This window comes from Larus michahellis, chromosome 5 (genome assembly GCF_964199755.1).
Source record: "Larus michahellis chromosome 5, bLarMic1.1, whole genome shotgun sequence".
NCBI classification, from domain to species: domain Eukaryota; kingdom Metazoa; phylum Chordata; class Aves; order Charadriiformes; family Laridae; genus Larus; species Larus michahellis.
Genome location: NC_133900.1, coordinates 66,094,220 through 66,119,940, shown reverse-complemented (window position 1 = coordinate 66,119,940; position 25,721 = coordinate 66,094,220). Strand labels below are relative to the sequence as shown.

Here is a 25,721-nt window from a genome sequence, read left to right as displayed (position 1 = left end):
ATTACTGACAACGCTTTGTGTTAGTCTGTCTAAATTCTTAAAATTCTAAGAGGTACATGTAATTGAGAGAAATTTACTAAATGCATTCCTAACTACTCATAGTTTATTACAGATGAAAACAGATCCATACCTTTCTGTCCAACACGTACATGTTCATTTTCAAAGAACTCTAGAAAATAAAGAAATAGAAAAGAATGGCAAAAAATAAATAAAGAAAAGATACTCCACCTAGTAATGTATTTTATATTTTTACTACATACCATTACATTCAGATGAGTTTTACTGCTAATGTCACTAAAAATTAACCTGCATCAACATCGACGTTCTTTTTCAAAAGCTAAGAAGAAATAATACTACAGAATTTTTTATTGTCTGAAGGACACAAATACCAAAGCAGCACATAGACTTTCAATTAGGTAAGTTTTCATTTAAAAAGAAAAATCACTTGATACTATAATGTTTTTCATTTTTACAAGGAAAGACCATTTTAAAAACTGTTTCTTCAGGAATAAATGCATACATGGAAAAGCAACAGAAACTATGCACTATTTAAGCTACTGAATATTAATATATGGATATTTTCTGTAATCTTTTCTTAAGGATAATTATTTAAAAGATGTTTGTATATATGCCTATCTGTTAGTTGGCTTAACATTCATTGATATTTTCTGTATTTTTGGAGACAGACAATTTTGTTCTCCAGACCCTGAACTGTTCAAACACGCTGAAATTAACGTATTTTCAACTTTGGTGATTATTTTAAATCTTCTCCAAATTTGACACTTCGTATTTGCAATCTTTGCTATTATTAGCTATATTTTACTAAGAAAATCACTACGATCATAGTTACAGACCAAATATTTACGGTTTATTATGGAAAAAATACACAAAGTACTTGATAATTGGAAAGCATTCTACTCATTAATGTTCTATTTAAATGACTGAAGCACAGCATTAGCTAACCAGGAGGCACTTGTGCCGAATCATCAATACCCAGCTGTCCTATATTTAAGCCTAGTTCACTGAAGTCTTCTTTCTGAAAAGAAACAAAACCATAAAACAATAATTAACGTTTACTTCTCTAAATCACCAGAGATTTCTTCTGAATGGCTAAATGCGAATATTTTCTAAACCCAGCATAGTTCTTTTAAATGCATACATATGAAATATGAGCTCAGGTTTTTAAAGAGAAGAATCTCACATCAATTCTTACCCTAGTTTTAGTTATAGGCCCCAGTTTTCATGTCAACTATGAGCTACACCTGGATGTAATAAAGTGGTGAATGAAAGATCGGGTTAAGGATTTCTAATTCCCAGCTCTTTCCCAACCCAGGTGCAAGTTTTTCTACTAGCATAAAATCCTCAAGAGCCTTATCAGTGAAGCATTAAGAGCAGTTCTCCTATTTTCCAATTATAATGGAAGTACGCAAGCATTTCCTTTCATTTACAATCTGACAAGAAAGGGCTTTAAAAGTACTTTGAGAAGAAAATCAGAAGCTAACTGATTATCGGCCACTGATCTTGTACAGCATCAAATAAAACTGTAGAATTAAGATAAACGACATAGTTAAAGTTTCTTGTACAGAAAAGAAATGAGTAAGTGAACAAATGTGGAGAAGTATATTTTTGGCACAAAACCTGCGTGGCATAAAATGAAAACTTGCCTACTGTCAGACAGTTTACTGAGTATGTTTTATTTTTCATTAAAAATGTCTTTTCATAAAACTTTTTACGCTCTGTATTTTAACTACATATTTACATTGATTTTCACTTTCAAAAGGAGAAACTTACCATGACACTAATATTCTTCCTTATTGTTCAGAATCTCATTCATTAGCAAGGAAAAATAATTCTTACAGAAACCTCTTGTAAGAAAAAAATATACTTACCAATTCTGGAATATCTTTAACTTTTAGAGGAACCTGAATTAGCCCCAGATGATTTCTGAAACTAGGCTGTTCTCCATTTTCATAATTTGGGTTTCGAAGATTCATCAGTACCTTAAAAACAGTAGCTCTGTCATTCCTTGTGTATGTTCAGAAATTCACATTCAGAACTCTTCTTAACATCATCAGTATTACAAACAGTACATTCAGCATAAAACCATTTCCTGCAACTATCACATATATAGGCCCAAATTACAAAATTATATCTCAGCATTTTCAAAATAAAAAAGGAGACAAATTTTTAAGGAAGCGAAACATATTCTACTTTGAAAAGTAAGCTCAAAGTATGAAATAAAAAAAGCAGAAACAATTTTTGATATATGGGACTAAGTGCTGGCTACATAGTAATGTCTTGACTAAAATTCACTTCCTCATCAAAGCTATTCAAACACTAAGAGTATATTTCCAATGGCTACAATATCTAGGTTATTCTTCAGTATTACTTTTTTCTGAAAGATTTTTTATCCATGTTTTTACACTGCTTACACAGCTTTCAATCAGAGTGCTACATAATCTTCTACTAAAATAATTTCTTACTAAATTACAACACACCAAAATATCTTCTTTCACTTAAGTAAAAAAAAAAATAAATAATTACAGAATTGAAAACCTAAAGTAAGAAAAAAAATTTAAGGGTCAAGGAATCATAATGTCAAGATAAGTAACTGTGATCTACAAAGGGATTTACAGTTTTTTACATACTGTTATTCCATGGGTATAGATTTTGATGTTATAAAGTTGAGCTGACAAGGATTCTTTCTAAGATGAGTTTCCAGTTCTTATGAAATTATTCCACATCATCGTATCTCTACAATTCTCAGTCCTGTAAGTATTCTAATACCATATAACCTCACTGTCAGCCTTGTAAATTAAAAGATTAATGTAAGACACTGCAAACTCTGTAAAGAAAACAGTATAAAAGAAAAAGTGAGTGACCATGAGGGTCACTGGATAAGGCTAAAATGAAGATGGATTTGTTTACGGATTCAAGATTAAATACACAATTTGGCTGTCAGTACAATGATAGAAAACAATAAATTAAAAGTTTCCAATATTATTATCAATAACTGAATATGAGATGTTCTTTAGAAATGTAATAAAATGGATATAAAGTTTATTGTTGGATTCAGAAATGCATTCACATTTCATAAGCATGAAACAATTCATACTTAAGTCAGAAATACTATAAATCTCCTCTACCACTACAAAAGACATTCCACTAAGCTTGCACTGAATCACATCGAAATATTAATACATTAATCATGACTGATAATTCAGTATTAGACTTCTAAATTTTATTCTGTAAATTAGGAGGCCATCTTAACTCCATAATTCCACACGGTCATCATGTTCTAGATAATTTGTTTCCTGTATAACTCACAGGATATACAAACACTTTTTTTTAAATTTAACTTTCAATCACATTTTAATCCAAAATCTCCTACTTGAACAAACTACACCATTAAGTTCACTGTCATCAACAATGGCTATTGTTCATCATCCATACCTATTCTAAGCATAGTGGTAGAGCAGGTTCTGTTTTACTAATATGTTCTGTGCTTGAACCATACAAAGTGATGAGTGATACTGTCATTTCTGACTTCAAACATTCAACAGTCACCATTTGTTTAATGGTTTGATTTTATTATAGACAAAAGCCTCCAAATTCCACGCAGTTCTGTTTCATGTTTGATTTTTCACAGTCTTCATAGATGACCTACAATTTCAACTGCGTACAGGTCTACTATTTACCACAAAACAGTCTATCAGCTTCATAAATTGCAATTTATCAGCTTAATGCATTGCAGTTAAAAATGTAAGATGATTTATGAAATCAGTTGGAGAATTGCTCTCAGAGAAAAAAGGTAGCTCCAAACTGTTCTTTGAAGAAAGAGAAGTTTATCACAAGTACAATCTAAAACTGCGGTTAAAAAAAGAGACCATAGCATTTTGTTTTGTAAACAAAACATGGAGTCATTAAAAACATACCAAATTTCACTTGCTACAAAGGAGAAATTGTTTGAAAAATACACTTATTTTTCCAACTTCACACAAAAGAGTGTAACGGATGCAAGTCAATGGCTGAGTCATTGTTTCATAAATGCTTACCTCAAGAAAATCTTTAGGTGCATAAACAGGCCGGAAGAGACTCAGATCTGGAATAAGATGTCAATGATGCTACATTAAAACCAAGAGATGAAAAAAACCATGCAATTTTCCCATACCTGAAACACAACCTAGCAATTTCAATGACATAATAAAGCAAAGATTAAAATATCATTATCACAGATATCATGGCTACAACCACCACATATTCTCCAAGATTATGCGACTGTTAGTGCCTTAGTTTTGTAAACCCCAAGTAAGCGAACAGTAGTCCCAGGAAGTTTTTACTTATTCCACAAAAGTCTTTAAATTGAAGACTTGTCGTAGACATGGGAGAGATATGATATTCAAAAAGAAGGGGATTTTTTAACATCATAGATTGTTAAATTAAATGTACTGCTGACAAATAAAAAATAGGGACTAGTCATAAACGATCTAGGAAAAAAGCATTTGCCATCGCAGAGGTGGTACTGCGATACAAACTAGAAATCATTTCTTTTAAGGAATTCGGATATGAACTAACAAGGCTGTTAGCCTTGCTCTCCCAAAGGATAATATGACTAACAATTCCGTGCAAGTGTTATTTTTATGTTTTATTAATAAAATGTCTGAGCTTAATTATCCATAGCTCTGAACATTTTCTTTCTATTAGCCTGAGCTTACACTAAGAGGAGCTATGCCCTAGCTGTATAAATCTCTAAAGCATTGGAATGAAGAGTATTGCACCATGACCTCTCAGTGACGATTCAAAGTCAGTACAATAACTTGAAACAAAATAACAATGAAATAAATATTTATTTATGCATTACCATTGCATTTACACATTAACAATGAGAAAAAGGATTGAAATCAGTTTACCTTGAAGTGATTATACTAATCTTTGACTGATAAATAAGATGTATATGCTATTTTTCTATGTACAAAAATTTAATGCACATAAATTTAGTTAACCTTACCTGGCTCATCAGTTCCCATTTCATTCCATTTATTAAGCAGTTCTTTCTGTTCATTTACAGGCCTCTGAAAGGCACAAGAAAGTAACTCTTCTTTTTTAAACAGAATGAACAAAAACATGCCTATTTCAAATACATAAATTAATGTAACTCTAAAAAATAGATTGCACTAGCAACACAAACTCATTTTGCTTACAAATTATCCCTAACCTGAAGGTATATTCTACTGTAGAAAGTCCAAGTTCCAGTTCAAGGTAAAAAGGAGCCCATTAAATAGTTTGGTGTCTTTACTACAGAATTTTAGGCTGATTAGTAGTCAGTTTCATATTACTGAAGATGTACTGCTCACTCCGTAGAGCTGTTGGACTTCGTCATCAAATTCCTGTCCCTGGCAGTCATGAAAAGCAAATACAGCTGCATCCTTTATCTCATAACATGAACCACAGATGTTCTGCTACCTATCATAGATATATAGCAGAAGAAAGATAAAGAACAAAACCTTCCAACATTATTCCCCAATTCTATGATCTTTAAAATTAAAGCCTCAAAATTAATAAAACCCAAAACAAAATTAGCAATGTACCAGTATCTCTTCTCTCCTAAAGCACCAGTTCAACCAGAGCTTTCTCCAGCACACCGAGTATATCTATATGTGTACAGGCTACGCAGCTAGAAGTTATACAGCTGAGTCTGCACACAAAAATGCTCTATTAAGAGCAATTAACTTTCCAACATGCTGCTCCCTCAAGAGGCTAATTACTGCAACAGCAAAGAAGATCTACCTGTAGACTTCATCTTCTCCCAAGCTGAGCTGATGCATACATTGCCACTATCCCTGAAAATTATTCTGTATTAAAATTATTTGGATACTGCCCTTGCAGCTTTTGATAACCATGTGCAAAATGAACATTACATTACAAGTGTGCAAGACAAGGATTAATTTCCAAAAAAATGTCAGTTTGTCAACAGAAATTTAATAATACATTACCTTCTGCGCTAGTGGGATACTGAGTTCCGTGCACATGCTGTTTAGACTTTTTAGAATTCGCTTCTCCCAGCTTCCCTAAAACACACAAAAGATTAAATTATATGGACTTTCTTTTTCCTCCAATTGCATTTATCATGTAATAACAAGCAGCTTTTTAAAGTCATATGTGAGAAAGGACAGCAAGAGTCACTGACTATCATCCGCAAAAACGTTCAGGGAATATCTACATGCTTGTTTAAACTAAGACAATACAGCAAACAGATTTCACCATTTACACGAAAATAAATAACCAGAAAAACGAGCTGTTCACATTTCAGATCTCCAAAGACCTGTATTTCACAATTACTGATTTTTGACATATGCCTAATGCTCAAGCTTTCTTATATATCAACACTTAACAAATTTTTCAAACTATTATAAAAGCAGGGCAATCAACTCTGTACAGAGAATGCCTTCTCTACTTTGCGACCTGAAAGGAATGCAAGTCTTTCTCCACAAATGGTATCTTAGATGTTCTCAGAAGTTAAAAAAAGTTAGAAATTTGGTATTCTGTAATGCTCAAAAAAAAAACCAGTTCTCCTAAAACAATGCTCAGGAGATAGTTCTCTAATCAAAGAGAAAACCAGGAGTAGACAATACCTCAGTAGCAAGTGGACAGCTTAAAGAGCAATCAGATTCTTCCGACTATTGCATTAGACTTCAAACTTACCATATGGTGCCTAATCCGCGGATAATTCCTCTGAGGTTAATGCCAACTAGTATTGACTTCCTTGTCAACTGACTTAGGATTTTTGCTTCCGTGATTACAGCAGCACTGGTGGGTTTTATATTTAATTTAGTTTTCTGTGGATGACGAGTCAGGCCTCGATCAAATGAATGCAAAGACTCCTCTTAATGTCATTTAGCTCTATTTATTATTTGTAATTTGCTCTATTCTACAGCAGTTAGTTACTGTCTAACCACATGTTTCTCAAACTTAAAGTTCTGTCCAAAAAAAGGCTGCAGTTTATTAGACAGGAAGCAAATGAAGGGAAGGGCAAATGTTCTGTTAAAATTAAAAATTATAACTTGTCTATAATTATTTCATAGTAGCTTCCATTTACAAGATCCTCTTACGACTTTTTTCATCAAACGAAATAGCTATTTTTCACCAGAAATTTCTTCTCACAATCAACTCATCCCTTCACTTTCTCTTGCATAAACAAAACAGATCTGAGTTTTGACTGTAAGGAATGTTTTCCAAATTGCAGTATTTTTTACAATACTCTGTATAATATTTTTATTTAACTGTATTATGTATTGAAATAATACATAATTATTTAGCCTTCTAAATGCTGCAGTTACACAATGCCATGCCACAAACTGGTTATTCTCTCGCGGAGGGATGGTGTAGAGCATTTACAGTACCCTATTTTGCTAAGAAGCGTGGGTTTGTTGCTGGAAGAAATGAGAAGTGAGAGAGCACGGAGACTACTAAGCCATATAGGATAAGAAAGTGGAAACAAAGGCAGAATACAGAGGTTTTAGTAGCGGTTTAAAGAACAAAGTGAACATTTTCTCTAATCAAAAAGTGTACATTTCAAAGAGAAGTGAAATACAGACTCTATGTTGGTACTGCTCTCCTGATGCTCATGAACTTTTCATTTGGCCTCTGATAAGAGGCATAACTTAATTTAGGACACAAGAAGCCAAATCAATACACGATCTGAAAGAGATCTGAATATCGCCTACTCCAACTTCTGCAATAAGAAACAGAAATTATTTCAGGAATAATAAAAATGTTATCAAATTTATTTTGACTTTAATACTTTTCAAAGAAAACACCATTTTACTTTGTCAACTATTCAAGTACTCGAGTCTGTTTTCTCAAAGAGATTTAGGAATTAGGAAATAAAAAAAACAAAAAAGACCTAATATTTCACCGTCTAGGAAAGACCTAAACAATGGTTTAAATTAAAGCAGCTGTGCCCAGTGATCTATCTCAACTCAACCACAGGAACAGCTCTCCGGCAGACACAATTAGAAAATATACAGTATGCCACATTAATATTCCAAGATATGTACATATTAATGGCAGTATGTTTTCTACACTGGACTACATGAATGATATACAGCATTACTACTCATTGCCATTAATGCTCTATCCTTTCCTAGAAAGCTGTTTTTCTTTTGAGGTAGTAAAGAGAATACCATACAAAAACTTCAGTCTACTACGTACGAATGAGAAGACAGAACCAATTTGAGGAGAAAAAGGATTAATTATGAACATTTTAATATCTACTCTAGAAAAATACTAATTAGTTTTAATTACTGATTCAAAGTCATTCCAATAACTGATAACAAAGTAAGGTGGTCTTCAGACACTGCTACCCTTCTTTCCAGAATTCTGAAGTAGAGCAAAATTAATTAAGATAGGAAAGGATAAAGAAAATGTCAACGAGCTCATAACAATGGAAACAGCATCTTAAACAGTGTCTGTGCATAATACAAATCAAATATAATGTATATGGAAAACATTTTTCTACTAGGACAAATTTTTTTGGTAGTTTCAAAATATTTCTAACCTTTGTGATGCTAAAAGACAAATAAGGTGGAAAAAAATCTACCTACAAATAAAACAAAATCAGTCTTCTACCTTCAAAACATTCAATTAGACTTTCAATACCTAATGGAAGTAAATTGGTAAATTTCCACTTTTAGCTCACCCCCAAAAGGTATAAGCAACCTGTATATTTGCATTTTAGCTATTTCCAAATATTTTAAACAAATAACCAAAATCATGGAAAGACTGACTTTGTAAGCTTTTTACATTGTTTATTGCTCTTTATGCAAACAGAGTAACAAAATAAAACCTAGTTGTGATTCTACTGATCTGATCATGATTGTTTTCTTACGGACCTACTACTAACAGTGATAAATATGTGTGCATCTTGAAAATCAAACGCTCACACATACCTCAGTGGTTTTAGAAAATACCATGTTGATTCCCCTAATTGTGTATTTATTACTATTTCCCAACTATCACTATTTATCAATATTTCTCTATGAAAAGGATTCATATGTCTTTACTGAAGGGTTGTATTTCAAGAAAGGATTTGAAAGAGGATCTACTGGCTTTGCCTGGTATAGAGTTAATTTTCTTCACAGAAGCTGGTATGGTGCTGTGTTTTGGATTTGTGACAAAAGCGGCGCTGATAACACACCAGTGTTTTAGCTACTGCCGAAAAGTGTGTACATAGCATCAAGGTCTTTTCTGTTTCTTATGCTGCCCCACCAGCAAGCAGGCTAGGAGTACACAAGAAGTTGGAAGGGGACAGAGCTAGGACAGCTGACCCCAGCTGAGCAAAGACCATATGACCATTCCAGACCATATGACATCATGTTCTGAATAAAAAAGCTAGGAGAAAGAAGGAGGAACGGGGGATGTTCAGAGTTACAGTGTTTGTCTGCCCAAGTCATTGTCATGTGTGATGGAGCCCTGCTTTCCTGGAGATGGCTGAAGAGCTGCCTGCCAATGGGAAGTAGAGAATTAATTCCTATTTTGCTTTGCTGACATGCATAGCTTTTGCTTTACCTATTAAACTGTCTTTATGGCAAGTCTTCTCACTTTTGCACTTGCAATTCTCTCCCCCATTCTGCTGCTGGGGAGTCAGCAAGCAGCCGAGCCGCATACCAGGGTTAACCCACCCCAGAGGATACGGATGCATAAAACCCTTTGAAATAGGGCTATGAAATTTTGAAACTAGTAAAGACAGGACTTCTCCTACTCATTCCTATTAGAAAAACAGTTCTTTTCACATAGAGCTAAAAATATTGGTTACCGTAAGTATTATATACACTTTTATAAACTAATAACCAATAAAAGTGGTTTAGACAAACATACACACAGATACACCTCTGTGGTTTCCACATTAGTAAACTGATTGATTATTTTCAGGCAGTAAATTGTCGCATTACTTTTCACACCACAGAAGAAAAATTGTTAAATACAATCTTTGCTCCCAAATATTAAAGACCAAAACCCAGGACAGCAGCATAAGACTTCCTGGAATAAGCACCAATATGATTGATAAAGCAACACAATTTGTTGAATGCCTTGTAAAAAAATACTGCAATGTATTTCTAGGCACGGCTGAGTTAAATACAATTTTATCCTTACCTCAAATATTTTGGTTAGATAATATTCTTGAAGCATTTTTTTAACATTTTTGTGTGGATTTTTTTTTATTTATTTCAAATGGCATATATTGGTGAAAAAAACAACGAAGCAAAAATAATTTTTCTCCTGACACCAAACATCCTCATTTAATCTTCTATAGTCCAGTTTCTCTTATTCTCCTTCAATATGCCTTAAGCTCCTTAGATGTATACTTTTCATCTTCCTTTCACATTTCTAAGTACTAAATATATCTCTTCTTTCTAAAGAACTCACTATCTCTGCAGCCTGTTGTTTTTCACTGCAAAACTGCCTGCCCATGTCTCTTCAAAAAAGTATTTCTGAAACCCTAAGTGAAATGACCTACAGCTACATTTTTTCTTCTTCACAACAAAATCAAATTCTCCTCCTTGACGTCTTTCACATTGTCTCTATTCTATAATATTCACTTACCTGCCACTATATCCTACTTCTTTCATGGTTGGAGAATTACTTGAGCATTTTTTGTATGTATGTGAAATGTCACATATACAACATTATTATTAACTTCGATGCAAGTACAAATTTATGTTTTTCCTAAGGTATAAAACCTAGAAATTGTACAACAACATTATACAGAGTAAATCTCAAAGAGTCTAATCAAAGATCTGATATGAACAGTAAAATTGCTAACAACCAACCTGGGCTTTCCTCATATAAGCTAACGGTTCTTTCATGTGCTCAGCCGGTGCTGCGGGATGACAGGGCGAAGGAAACCTTAAAGGAAGTATAATATATTTTAAACGTTCAGATGTTTATTTTGCTTACTGAATCCTATATTTGTAAACCTAAACATAACTTCTTTCACCAGAGCACTAGTAAAACCACTGTGTATGTTTATCAAAACTAAAAATAAACATTATTTTTAGAAGTATTTCTTCAACATGAGTTCTTATATTAAAAATAATACTTCCTCATAACTTCACAAATTTGTAAAATAAAAACCAAATAATTCTATGAACAAATCAGGTATTTTAGAAGTGCAACCTCTTCATATCAAGTCATCTTTATGAATCCTCAGAACTTTTACTATCCAGGATATTATATTTTTGCAAAACACAATATATTTTTTGGAGGATTTCCTTTTAAAAATCAATAGCGAGTACATACATGTCAAAGTCAATTAAAATTTTGTAGTGTTGACCTAAGCAAAGTTGAATATCCATTCATAAACAGACAAAATATAAAAGCTGGAACAAAAATTAAAAAAATACAAACCAAACCAAAACACTAATTTATTTTCCAGTAGCACAGATTATTTCCAATGAGTTATTGCCAAACATTTTATCCAGCTTAATTTTAACTGTCTCAAACATCTTTCAGGAAACAAAATTTAGACAAAGCTTCTCTTATAGTTATCCTGAATTTTCATTTGTTTAAATGTATTCAATCAGTTACAATCATATGATTTTGGGAAACCCTCCCGAAATTTCTTCCCATTTTTAACTAGTAAGGTCATTTTTGTACTTGCTGCTAATTTGTTCTGGACAACACTGTGCCTATGTGTAAAATGGAATCAATACTAACAGATCTCAGCAATGCTGTTTCTTGGCTTTTCCACAATGCTCATGAAATCATGGTATTCTTAGTTAATTTCAGTTTTCCAGGGCTAATTTCATTATGTTTGCAGCTTATTTCAGCAAATACAAAGAAAGCATAAGCTTTAGTCCAAAAGACAGGTAAATATTTTTCCCTTGAAAGACATGATTAAGACGAATCCTTATTAACAGGTACATTTACAAGTTTTTTGCCGAATTGAGTCCCTCATACTACTAAGACACATTGCTCAGAACTGGTAACTCAAATAAACTTATTTAAATTAGCACGAATAGATTTGCATACACAGTTCTTATTAGGTAGTTGCACTAGGGCTATATCTGTTATTAAATTCACCTTTCCACTTCACCAGAATGTAAAGGCAGCTTATGCTTCCCAGAAGTCTAATCCAAAGTGCGCTGAACAATAATAAAAAGTGAATCTCACAAATTTCAGTGTGTTTATGACCATATTCCAAGCATGATGAGCACTGATCTGGTAAGTCTAGAGATCGACTACCTTAGTTTAAACATTTTCTTAAAAATTAATACAACAAATATGTGCAATGATGACACAAATATTATGCTGAATTGTATTAAATTTAATTTACAATAACTACCTGAACTACATAAGAATTATATTATGACTGTTGGTACCTTTGGAAGTAAAACAACAAAGAAATTATTAAAGTAACTACTGAATTTGGTGATATTTGTTTCACCCAAACCTTAAAATGTACTTGAGTCCATTATTTTCACAAGGATGAAAAAGAAATAATGGCACTTTAAAAACAGAAATGAAGCAGGCACCCTTGGTACGACAGATCTCGGAGACGATAGTAACACATCACACACCTATATATACAAAGGAATCAAAAATAAATCATGTGAGTAGAACTTGCTAAATAAAAATACTAAATAAACTCACACGTTGAGTTCACTATAAACAGCATTCTGAAGCTTCTTTTCCCAACCTGTTAAAATAAAAAAATATCCAGAAGACAACTTTAGGAATTAATACTAACGGAGCATGAATCAGAAGCTGCTTTAGAATCACTGGAGTTTTCTGTCCTATCTCAATTCATGTCTACCAGCCAGGAAGAGATGAAGAACCCTTAACCTAATTAAGAAAGGAAAAACTCCAAGTTGAGGTCTGTATAAAAAGTGAATACCCTTTATTTCCACCTACTATTTAAATAATTACAATAGAGTTGTGATTAAATAATTGTATGCTATTTTTTTCAAAGCCATCATATTATTAAAACAGCCATAAATATTAATCATAGAATAGACATAGTGTTCATGGTGGTTATAAATCTTATATCACTTATCATCAAATCTTCACATGACAGAGTTACATAGGTTAAAACTTCCAATGGAAATTGGAAATTTAACTAAGGGTAAAATTTTCAAGAGTACCTCCATGAATGTTAACTTCCATTTTCAGAAGTGACTGAACTCCTGTATTATTCAGAACTTTCAAAAAAATTACCAGTATCTTATATAATGATAAAATCACTTTGTAGTATATTCTTATGCTATATATATTCTTAGCATAGTATGTTTTTCAAAATGCTGCTGGAATCCAAGAACTTCTTCCCTTTTAATATTCCTTCTTGTTTAATAATCACTGAATATCTGCTTGTGGGTACTGTCAGTGACAAGATACCAAACTGCACAAACTACTATTTTCATCCTGTGTATCACTTACATTCTTGTGTAGATCTACAGTATTCACAACTGCATCAATGAAGTATTACAAACCTGATGTCTTCAGAAAATCCTTAATATCTTCTTTTAGTGATTCCAGTTTAATTTCTGGTTTGTGTAGGCTAACCTAATATGAAAAATAAATAAATCAATAAATAAATAAGCATCAAGCAAGCACTAAAGAGAAGGTATATTGTGTATTTTAAGTTATGAAATAAGAAACATACATGTTTAAGGTTACACACAAAGCAAACTGCTTCCTACTAACTTGACAGTGGTAATTGTAAACTTTTTCCTCACTCGATGTCTTTGCTTTTACATCAGTACTAAAAGCTTTATGTGGGAAAGAAGAGAGAAGGGAGAGGGAGTATCACTGATATATATGCTTAATATTCTGAGCAAGTGCTGCACATACTCAGCACAAATTCTAGACTCTACACATTAAAGGACTGGTCATAAGCTCCACAAGTAATTAACTAGAAGCCACTGACTGTGTTCTACATGAAAGAATCAAACTGAAAACACTCCATAACTCCTCACTTTACCTCCCGCAGTTCACCTCTTTCAGATAAGAAATGGCGTCTTCAAACTTGAAATAAAAAACTGTGGACCAAACATTCCCCACTGCAGCTGTGACTACCAGGTATATACAGCCTTTTGTAATGAAATCCACTCAATGCAGACAATTAGGCACCAACCAGCTTTATATCTGTACCATGATGCTACCACACAGATATTGCTGCAGACTTTTCAGCAACAGCAGAAGCAGCTGCTATAGCATCTCCTTCTCCTTCTATAGCTAGACCAAGAGGAAAAAACAAATAGACCACAAAGGTCCAAAAGGACAACAATCAGAAACTCAGATGTTTCTGTGAATAGCTTCTAATACATATTTTCCTAAATATGGAGTGTTGTGATAGCTGATTAACACCAGACAATAAAGCTAGAGGTTTAGAAAAGAATAGCAACCGTGGCTGCTAATTTCAAAATAACACTGGGAGATCTGTGCAACTTACTCCACTGCCACAACAGCTCAAGGCATATGTTAGAAGCATATGTCCACATCACCTACCTAGAAATGTGAGACAGCTCTTACCAAAAGCTACTCAGCAATATGCTGTAGGGGTATCAGCTGCTGATTCTATTGCAGTAAGTTATGCTGCTATTAAAAATAAACTTTCACCAGCTTGCGCTGTTTGACAGCCCTAACAGCGCTGTTGACAACATGGCATGTTTTAGGTCCATCACACACAACTAGCAAACTCCACAATCCTATCGTTTGCCTTACAGTTTATATACAGAAAATGGTATTTTCTGTGCTGCGCAGCTTGCTGGAAAAGTTAGTCTAGATGAATCCACAATGCAGAAAGGAGGAAGGACCAATAACGCAGAGACTGACAGCATCAACATTTCTGCTCTTATTTTAAGTCACCTTGCCATTACATGTAAGGAAGGCTTTTATATTTGGTTTCTCGACTGCAATAGCAAAGAGACTGTAAGTAAGCACGCTTTTCGAGAAAGAAAGGTGATCGTAAGCACAAATCATAAGGTGTGGTGAGTTGCCTAACTCTCATGTCAAATGACAAACACATACTCCGTTCAGCACAATGGTAAAAGCTGGCAAAGGATCATCACTAAAGGCAGGGAAACAGAGAGATATTGGGCAGCTCACAAAACACCCTTTCAAGCAACAGCTTCAAGAAGTATTTTATGAAGGATTCCTTCTGAATCTACTTTGATGGAAAGCCCTATGTCCTTTTTGGACTGACATATGTCACGCTGAGTTTAATTTTTTTCTGCTGCAAGGCAGTGGGTTTGTACCTCTCCTGTATGAATTTTAAATCAAGTAACACAGGGCAAACTGGACAAATTCTGCCTTACTGTTCCTTAGACGTTTTTGCACACACTTCTGTAAATGTTCAACTTCATCCTCTGGGTTAACTATGGCGAATTTTAATCTCAAGGTCCATGGAGTGTTTACCTGTGGGGCTTGGTACACACACTTCAATAACCCTTTTTAGAAGAAAAACCCCTCACAAACACAACTCATTGAGAGACAATGAACCAAGAAAACCGAATCTTACTAAAAAGTGGGTTCATTGTTTTGACACTGTAAACAGTGCAAGAACTGACAAAAATGCAAACAGGAGAACAGTATTTTAATTCTCTGCTGTTCATATATCTGTAAAATTTGGGAGCTCCTGTCATTAGTGTAGGCATGACTTAGACTGACAACCCCTTTTTTTTTTTGTGGTTTCCTGGAAACTCTGGAAATTGATACAGCATATTGCATTAGAGGGGATAAAGGAGTTCAGTCCACGCAGATGGCTTCCCATTTTCCCTGTCAGCCCAAAAGATACAACAGAGGACCTTCTTGTAAACTGCTGTTCCTAACAGACTCTGTTCCCCAGCTGCAGAACAAAAAAGAAAACAGTGACTCTTTTGTATGTGGCAGGATGGCAGTCAAAAAGGAAGCAGGCCAGCACTTTGGGGAAAACTTTCTCCAAGGATTATGTTGGTGCATCGACCTCCACCTTCACCTCTTCATGCCCATTTATTCAGCCAAGGTCTATTTCACTCTTCCTAGCCCTGCTGCAGCTAATATTCCTATGCTAATCTTTATCAAAACTTTTCGTTTTAGCCTGTTTCCTGTGTCTTTTTCCTTCTCTTGAGTACAAAATGCCCTGCTGAGGCAAATTTTCATAAAAGAAACATGAAAATTCCCTCCCTAGATTATGGGGGTACTTCTGTCCCCACTCTTGTCATTTCAGGATGCGATTGCCAAAGCCTCCTCCCATTTCCACTCTTCCTTTTGTTTACTTCTGGATTGGGATCGATAGATTCCTACAGCGCTACACAGAGCTACAGAAACCATGACTGTTAAGGACTCATTGCATACCAGACTGCTGATCAGTTTTCAAATCAGAAATTAGAAACCTGAAAGGGAAGAATCTGGCAGACGGTGCAGCCAGCCGCTGCAGCCGGTTCTGACACAGAAAAACACACCCTAGCTCTGTATAATACAACCAAAGAAGAAAATACTTACTTTGGTAGATAAAGGAAATCCCTTATTTCTCTGTTGCACTATGTTGCAAAAAACATTTAGGCATTTTGGTAGGGTTTGTTTGTTGTGATCTGCTTGATACAATGTACTACCTAAGTACCGTTTGCGTTTTTATCCACTATGTTTTTTTGATAGAATGAAAAACGTGTTGACAAAAATTTATGTATATAAAAAACATTACTATGATTTACACTGATAAAAATGCCTGGCTTAGGTTTATTGGGAAAAAACACACCTTGATGAAATTTGTACTGATGAACTGAATTAATTTCCTGCATGATCAAAATGTAGCATATACTCAGATAGAACTACAGACTCTCCAATTTCAATACACACATCTTGATGAACAAGTATCTTCCTTTTTTAAAAAGAAATCTGGTACTATCAGGAGGCTATCACAAGCAGGGTAAAGGAGAGTGAGCAACATAAGGGAACAAGCCGTGAAGGCAAAGAGCAACAGCGGGACCAGGGAAGAAGCCACACTATTCAGAGGCTCAGTCAGGCCAACACAGAGTCCTGAAAGGAGACAGGGATGAACGCAGCATAATTCAGCAAGCAATAACAAATGATTTCTAATAAAAGTTAATGCCTAACATCTTCTCTTCCAGTATAACTGTCATTGTGCATATTCTTATGGATAAGGCACCAGAGTTCAGGTGTCCATGTTCATCTACAGTCTTGGTCAGCTTCTTGCAAATCAAGAAGCAACCAGCTGTTAGACATTCCTTCATAAAACAAGCTACTATTACAGCATTTGTTGGCACCCAACCTCTTGTCCTTCAGCTGTACAGAAGAGAAAGGATAGTTTTGGGACTTTCAAAATTTTGCCAAACCTTCTGAAAGGCAGCTAAGGTACCACTAGCAATCCTTTGTATTTACATTCTGTGCACATCTTTTTTGCCTTTGAATTTGGTGAGGTATCCTGCTGAGATCTGGACAGTCACCATCCTAAGCGATACTCCAAATGTATTACACTTTCAGTACTTGGATGCCAGGATGGAAGAAAATCCAAACGCTCGACGCTGATCTGGCTGAGAGTAAGCAAAAGGATAGCACCGCACTAGGTGGGAAAAGCTGGTGGGCATAGTAAATTGATTTGTAGAGCAACTGAACACAGAGAAAAATCTACTTGCAAACTAGCACCTAAACTTGGAAATGGCATTCAGTCATCATGACAGGACCAGCACTGATCATGCAAGAGGGCAGATGAGCCATCAAGGCACAGCACTCAAAGAAAGCAGCCAGAGGACCAGCACACTACTACAATGAGGAGGCTTGACAGAACAAAGTGTTCTAGCATAACTCCTGTGCTAAACTATTTCTTTTCCCAACAAGAATAAACACTGCAGAGCAGTGATCCAACTCTACTGAAATGTGGAACTGCATCAGGTGAACACATATTTTTATCCTGCTGCAAACAGTTCTGCAAATACCTTTACACAATCTAAATATTTTTACAGGCTATCTGCTCTAATCTCTCTTCAAAGCCTTTTTTGTTTTAGGCAAACATGTACACTCTCAGAGCATTTATTACTGTTCATTATGATTCTGCACAAGTACACAATGTTTTTAGCTTTTATTGCTGTTATTTCCCAAATTACAATAAAGCATCAAATATATGCCAAATACAGCCCAACTTTAGCAGAAGTAAATTCAACAAAAGCTAATAAATATTCACCTTTTCTTACATGCTCCATTCTGCCATAACTAGATTTTATCAGCATCAAGCTAACTTGTTAAAAACCACTTCAAGTACGACCACAACAATTTCAATGTGAACACTTTCTAAACATTTAAAATCCTACAAAGTTTAAGGGAATGATTTTGGTTTTGGTTTATACGTTTCTGTAACAGAAAGAGGAATCATCCTGAGCATAACTAAATAAATTGCAGTAAGTATAAAACCCTGATTACACTGACGATTTTACAAACCTTCTACATTTCTACAGTAATTACACTAAGAGAAAAAGTATTGTGAACTTTCTTATACAAGTAAAAATAACCTAGCAGTTGGAACAGAGATTCAATTAGCCTCATACAGGAATAAACAGCTTCAAATGTTACGTTCTCCCACCAGACATGCAGGATACATTTTTAATAATTTTGTTGTTTTAATAAAGTTTTTAAATTTAATTTGAATACAAAATTAGTACTGCAAATAAAATACACACACGCAAGGTAAAACATATAATGTACATTACTAAAAAAAAAATCTGCAAATCAAGCTTGCATTGCTTCTGAGCTCCATAATCTGTTCAACGTATTCACAACTGCATTCAATTTAAAATTCACTGTACTGCAACTGTTACTGCTGAACCATTAAAAACAAAGTACAAGCTCTATCAGGAGGGGAGAGTAAGCCATTTGTTAACTACAATGCACGAAAAGGAATCATTAATTATCTATGATGACTCACGAGCCTACATTTATTTGCTAAGTTTTATTAAATAAATGCTACATTTCACAGAAACATTTTTCTTCTTAATTTGATCTTTTACCTAACTAGGGATCAGTATCAATTTCTTTTTTTTAACTGTTGGAGAAGAATGTCATGAAAATTATATCCTCAGATATCTTGCAAAGCATTCACTCTGCATAAATTATTCTAAGACATTTACCTGTGCTCCCTTTAGAAGCACACAGTCAGGCAAAATGCCAGCTGCGACGTCCCTAGGGCTCCCAAGGAAAGCTCCTCTCCTTCTTTGCCCCATCTGAATTCTTGTGAAGACCCTTACCTCTCCTTTTGATTAATATTTTCTTTAAACCTTTCTGGTACTAACCACAGGTCTGTTCATAGAATCATGGAATCTTCATGGTTGGAAAGGACTTTTGAGATAATTGAGTCCAACCATACACACACACAAAAAAAAAAACCACAAAAAAACCCCCAAAACAAACAAACAAAAAACCCCAACAACCTACAATCTCTGCCCTTCAGAGCATGCCCTCAAGTGCCAAATCTAGACGCTTCTTAAATACCTCTAGGGATGGTGACTCAACCACCTCCCTGGGCAGGCTGTTCCAGTGCCTGACCACTCTTTCAGTAAAGTAATTCTTCCTAATAATCTAATAATCTAAACCTCCCCTGCCGCAGCTTCAGACCATTTCCTCTTGTCCTGTCATTATTCACCTGGGAGAAGAGGCCAACACCCACCTCTCTACAGCCTCCTTTCAGGTAGTTGTAGAGGGCAATGAGGTCTCCCCTCAGCCTCCTCTTCTCCAAGCTAAACATGCCCAGCTCCCTCAGCCTCTCCTCATATGACCTGGTCTCCAGACCCCTCACCAGCCTGGTAGCTCTCCCCTGGACACGCTCCAGCACTTCAATGTCCCTCTTGCACAGAGGGGCCCAGAACTGAACACAGCACTCGAGGTGAGGCCTCACCAGTGCCGAGTACAGAGGCACAATCACTTCCCTGCTCCTGCTGGCCACGCTATTCCTGATACAAGCCAGAATGCTGTTGGCCTTCTTGGCCACCTGGGCACACTGCTGGCTCTTGTTAAGCTGTCCGTCCACCAGCACCCCCACATCCTTTTCTGCTGGGCAGCTTTCCAGCCACTCTTCCCCAAGCCTGTAGCGTTGCTTGGGGCTGTTGTGACCAAAATGTGTTCAAAGAGTGATGGCAGAGTTCTCTCCTCTGGACAGTCATTCTGATCATGACATGTCCTAGCACATCTCCTCTCCACAGCTTCTTCATACCTTCAGGTACTTCCTAAAATTTTTTCTCACTCCCAAACTTAATACTCAGAGTGGGGTAGGGTGGGGTGTCAGGGCTGATTCTTACACTCAAGTTACCAGTTTTAGCCTACTTTGACATCCATTATCCTGTTTTTCCGCAAGTTCTCACTCAAGCTGTCCCACTACAGACACCTACAAGAAACAAATCAAAGAACATCTACAGAGAAAATGCCTGGAAGGACTCCTTGTATTGCGAGTCTTTCTTGTTCAATTTGAAACATGATTTAGAACCATTATCTTTCATTTTATTTTCATTTCCTGTTTCAGAAAAGTTCTTTAGGAATAAACTATTGAAGCTTTTGTTCAGTTGGTCGTTGTTGTTTTTTTTTTTTAACCTAACTTGTTATTTGCCCCTGGCCACAAGAGGCTCCAGGCAACTCAGAGTCAGACTGGTTTCTATTAGAGGTTTGGAGGGGACAAAAAATAAGACTGATTAATCTTAATTAATTAATAAAGCCCATCTTCCTTCAAACATGATGAAAAACAAAGTTTCTGAATTGTCTGCAAATGAAAATGTGTTTAAAAGGTAGCATTTTTTCATGTCTCTGAACTGTTCCATTTTTATTGTCAGTTCACTGACAAAGATTTTCCCTAAAACAAAATTTTAGCAAGATTTAAAAAAAAAAATTGTTTTCAAAATGCATTTTGTGATTGAAGATATCAGTGTCTCTGTTTTTCTAACCACCTCTAATTTTTACCTTAAAAACTTTTACTCAAAAAGGGAAGAGGAAAGTGAAGACAAAAGCAAAAATAATTTGGTTACAAACTCACAAAGTGAAAGCTGTACCTAAGAAACTGAGATCACACTTCTCTGAAACCTCAATAACCTCAGCAGCAATTTTATCTGTTGAAAGGCTACTATCTAATATTTTGGCTCTTTGTAACTGCCACTCTTTCCTTTCAAACACACTACAAAATATGTTCAGAATAAATTCCAAAGCAAATGACAGGCACATGTACACTCTTTCCTGCATTGATCTTTTTGTATTAACTGCATGCACATTATCAATACACCAAAACTCAACCTACAAAATCAACTAAACATTTATTTTCCAAACCGTCAATTACGAGCATATGACCCTATGTCTACTTCAGTCCCTGGGACAAAAATGTGATTATCTTGGTATCCCCAGAGCTAAAGCTGTGACAGCAAACCCTTTGGTGCCCATGCCGAACTTATTTCAAAGCGATTGTGTATCACAGTCCTTGAGACTATCTCAAGTTCCCGGTGACAGCCGAGCTGGTGTGATCAGTTCATAACCACAGGGCTACTCTATCAACTCTCACAAATAATGTCAGGATATTGTGTTTTCACAGAAATTTTATTAACTGGTGAAAGAAACTTTCTTTTCAGCTCTCCTTCCTAGACTTTAAAAGAAGACATGAATTTACAAAACAGTTTTCGTTAATAGTTAAAATACTGTTTGGAGACTACTTGACCTCTTAAAAATTTCAGGCAATATTATAACGGACCTTACCATCCGTTCTGACTCTCTTGCTTTCAGAGACGGTAAATATTTCTGAGGAAGGAGTACCAGCAATGTCAGTTTCTACACTGACAGATAAAGAGGAATCTTTGTAAAGGTAAAATATAACTGTAGTATAAATAACCAAAACCACTAAGTTAAATTTATTCTGATGCACTGACTCAAAAGATTTCTCAAAATGCAGTATGCATCCCCCAAAATAGCTTAAAATCACCTTAAAAGGGACCACCTGTAGATCAATACTGCAACTGCTGCAGACTAAGCACTGTTCAGAAACTGACTGTTAACCAACAGACAAAAAGAAACTCATCACGTCCTATCAATAAACTGGAGTTCAGGTGTGATGCATAACAATAGCAAAGATTTCATATTTGATAATGCAACTTCAGAAATATCCCACATAATGGCAGGGAAATCAAGCATTAATTTAATGCAGAGAGTAGCAAAATTCAGAAACCTTCAGAACTCTGTACAGCTGCTAAGGGATGGACAAATATAAGAAATTCACTGATAGGGCCTTTACAATGGCATAGTATAGCAATAACATGACTATACAAGCATTATAAATAAAACAAGTCTATACTGTCCACGAAAGAACATAAACACATCCAAAGTCAATAAAAAAAATTCAAGATCAAGGAGAACATACAGATTCCTCTCAAACAGGGTGTACGTTTGGCCCTATTAATTTAAACCATGAGCTCCAGAAGATGACTCTACATTGAGAAATCGTCTAGCTGATGTACCTAAAAACTTTCCAGTCTTTCAGAAGAAAGTTCAGTCTACACCAAACTATAGCTCTGATTTAATTTTCTATTACAAACTCTTCAAACACCTGTTTATTTTCTTTCCCCTTAGCACTTCATGTTACTGGAATAATCTTCTGACTTATATATACATATGGTTTTTTTTCTTCTCCAAGAAATTTGTAAAATCGTGTTCTGCAAAGTTATCATAACAGATTTGGCTGCGGTCATTACACTGTGTTTTATTTATTTTTTTTAATAGGTTACTTCTGTGCTTTGATTATGCAGAGTTTCTGCCTGTATTGAGTCAATGGATATGCTGTACTGTCAGGGAGGTATTTAGGCATTTAACTGCCCTTCCAGACATCAAACACCAGCATCAAACACCACTGCTAAGGTCCTCAGAGTATCCATGCTTATCAACGGCTGTACAAAAGAGCCATCCACCAGCAGCATTTAAACACCCGCCAAGTCCTGCCGACACCAAGCTTCCTCATGTTTTAAAACAAACATGTAAAGTATCAAATGACTATGAAATCAGGCCTCACAGGAGAGAAAAGAATTAATGCAAAGGTGAGTACGTACAGGTTTTATTATCATCAGTAACGGTGTGGTTAAAGCAGAGCCCTGTTTTGAAATGCCATCACTGTCTTTATTGAGGACAAGGCCTTGAATCTGATTTTCCACGCCTCATGTCAGGCTATTTGGGATGCCGAACTCCCCAACACTTCGCAGAACCCAACATCTATACTCTTTTATAATTCCAGCCCCCTTCAAGTCATGCACATTTGCTTACTCACATATTTAGAGAGCAGTCAGTCAACAGCAATAAAACAGACATACCTTTAAAAAAGCATTTAGAGAACTAATCAGCAAATTTAAAAACAAAACAAAAAAAACCAGAAAAGGCACACAGTGATGTCACTTGCTATGGAAAGCTTTAGGGACATCAGAGAAGAAAAATCATGTTTCATCTAAAAAACCCAACAAAACTAAGACAGATAATGGACATTCTATGAAAAAAAATATCTGTACAATTTCAATCACTGTTTGAAAAAAAAAAAACAACACAAAACCAAAACCAACCACACCCCAAGATTTTATAAAACCCAACCCAAAATATTTCAGTAACACACAATAATCGTTACTGCATCACTGCTATGTTATTATGGTCATGAAAATGGACACAGTTTTAATCCAGAACATTCTAAATGAAGTTCAGCTGAAACATGAAAAGCTGATTTCAAGTGAAGATAAGTTATTAAATATAAAAAAGCAACTGTTTTCCCAGCTACAAAAAAATGTGCTTTCATGTGCGTTTTTCATTTATTTTCATTTCCTTTCATCAAATCAGGGGCACTCTGGAGTGGGGGGGGGGGGCGGGTATTTAAAGCTTGCCAAATTAGAGATTAACAGACACAGCGATTCATTTTAGGAACGATTTGGAGCAGCGAGATTTCAAGAGGATACTCTTCATACTCTCCGCGAAATCCTTCAGTCCCAAGGGGAGGAATTATAAATACAGCTTTAGAAACTAGCCAGAGGGCTCTCCGGCCCCGCCGGGGGAGGAGTGAGGGGAGGGGAGGCCCCGGGCCCCCGGCGGAGGCCGCACGGGCCGGGCCAGGGGCGGCGGCCGGGAACAAAGGGCCGGGGAACGGGAAATGGAGGCGGGCCCGGAGGCCACGGCGCCGGGTCGGGGCTCACCCGGGCCTGTCGCTCCAGCTGGGAGTGGAGGCTGGAGCCCTTCAGCCGCTGGACGATCCGCGCTATGGTGAGGGAGAGCCCGCTGTCCGGGTCCAGCATGGCGACACGACACCCCTGCCCGCCGGCAGGCCGCTCGCACCGGACCGCTTCTCCCCGCCGCACCCCGCCTCCTCCCCTGGCGTTACCTAGGCAACGGCGGGAGCAGGGCCGGTCCTCCGCGGCGGCCGCCGAGTGGAAAGCGGCGCCTCACGGAAAGGTTCCACGCCGCCGGTGGGCACTCGAGGCGGGCGAGGGGGCCCGCTGAGGAGCAGACCCCCGCCCGCCCAGACCAGGCGGGTCCGCGCTGTCCCTAGAGCCGGGGGCATCCTTCCCCAGTGGTGCCGGCAACTGCCGCCTCTCCCCGGGCACCTGGTGGGCTCCATCCGGGCGCCCATGCCTCAGGATGCATAAGGGTTCCCTAAAGCTCTGGTGAAAAATCTCATGCGCTGCTTCTGTTTCCTAAATAAACGTTTATAATGTATCATTGCTAGAAAGGAATCATAGAATTACAGGGTTGGAAGGGACCTCTGGAGATCATCTAGGCCCACCCCCTGCCAGAGCAGGGTCACCCAGAGCGGGCTGCACAGGAACGCATCCAGGCGGGTTTTGAATGTCTCCAGAGTTGGAGACTCCACCACCTCTCTGGGCAGCCTGTGCCAGTGCTCTGCCACCCTCAAAGTAAAGAAGTTCCTCCTCATGTTTAGGTGGAACTTCCTATGCTCAAGTTTGTGCCCATTACCTCTTGTCCTGTCCCCGGGCACCACTGAAAAGAGCCTGGCCCCATCCTCCTGACACCCACCCTTTAAGAATTTATAAGTGTTGATAAGGTCCCCCCTCAGCCGTCTTCTTTCCAGACTGAAGAGACCCAAATCCCTCAGTCTTTCTTTGTAAGAGAGGTGTTCCAGTCCCCTAATCATCTTGGTAGCCCTTTGCTGCACCCTCTCCAGCAGTTCCCTGTCCTTCTTGAGCCGCGGAGCCCAGAACTGGACACAGTACTCCAGATGAGGGCTCACCAGGGCAGAGAAGAGGAGGAGGAGGATGACCTCCCTCGACCTGCTGGCCACACTCTTCTTGATGCACCCCAGGATGCCATTGGCCTTCTTGGCCACAAGGGCACATTGCTGGCTCATGGTCATCCTGTTGTCCACCAGGACTCCCAGGTCTCTTTCAGCTAAGCTGCTCTCCAGCAGGTCAGCCCCCAGCCTGTACTGGTGCATGGGGTTATTCCTCCCCAGGTGCAGTACCCTACACTTGCCCTTATTGAATTTCATAAGGTTCCTCTCTGCCCAACTCTCCAGCCTGTCCAGGTCTCTCTGTATGGCGGCACAGCCTTCCGGTGTGACAGCCACCCCCCCCAGCTTTGTGTCGTTGGCAAACTTGCCGGAAGTTGGAAATGAACATAAGGGAAGCCTTAGGTGTGGGTCTTGGGTTTTGGCCACCCAGACCGAGTGCCAGCACCCGGTCTCACGGGGGCTGGAGACAGCCCAACATGGCCGGCCTGCTGTCTGTGCC

At 37.1% G+C, this 25,721-nt stretch overlaps 1 protein-coding gene across 2 annotated transcripts in view; it reads right to left on the bottom strand.

Annotated features, from left to right (window-relative positions):
• TBC1D19 (TBC1 domain family member 19) overlaps positions 1-24,341 on the bottom strand; it is a 50,684-nt gene extending 26,343 nt beyond the window's left edge. The window contains exons 1-10 of one of the 2 annotated variants that reach the window (XM_074587750.1): positions 24,171-24,341; positions 13,488-13,560; positions 12,652-12,697; positions 10,830-10,905; positions 5,994-6,068; positions 5,009-5,072; positions 4,056-4,102; positions 1,890-2,000; positions 964-1,036; positions 131-169 (exon numbers count right to left, since the gene is read on the bottom strand). In XM_074587750.1, coding sequence (XP_074443851.1) covers positions 131-169; positions 964-1,036; positions 1,890-2,000; positions 4,056-4,102; positions 5,009-5,072; positions 5,994-6,068; positions 10,830-10,905; positions 12,652-12,697; positions 13,488-13,560; positions 24,171-24,269 — 703 coding nt within the window. In that variant the 5' untranslated portion in view covers positions 24,270-24,341. Of the gene's footprint in view, positions 1-130; positions 170-963; positions 1,037-1,889; positions 2,001-4,055; positions 4,103-5,008; positions 5,073-5,993; positions 6,069-10,829; positions 10,906-12,651; positions 12,698-12,748; positions 12,839-13,487; positions 13,561-24,170 lie in introns of those variants that run through there. The other variant, XM_074587751.1, reaches the window with a different exon arrangement.
• Positions 24,342-25,721: the final 1,380 nt, after the last annotated feature.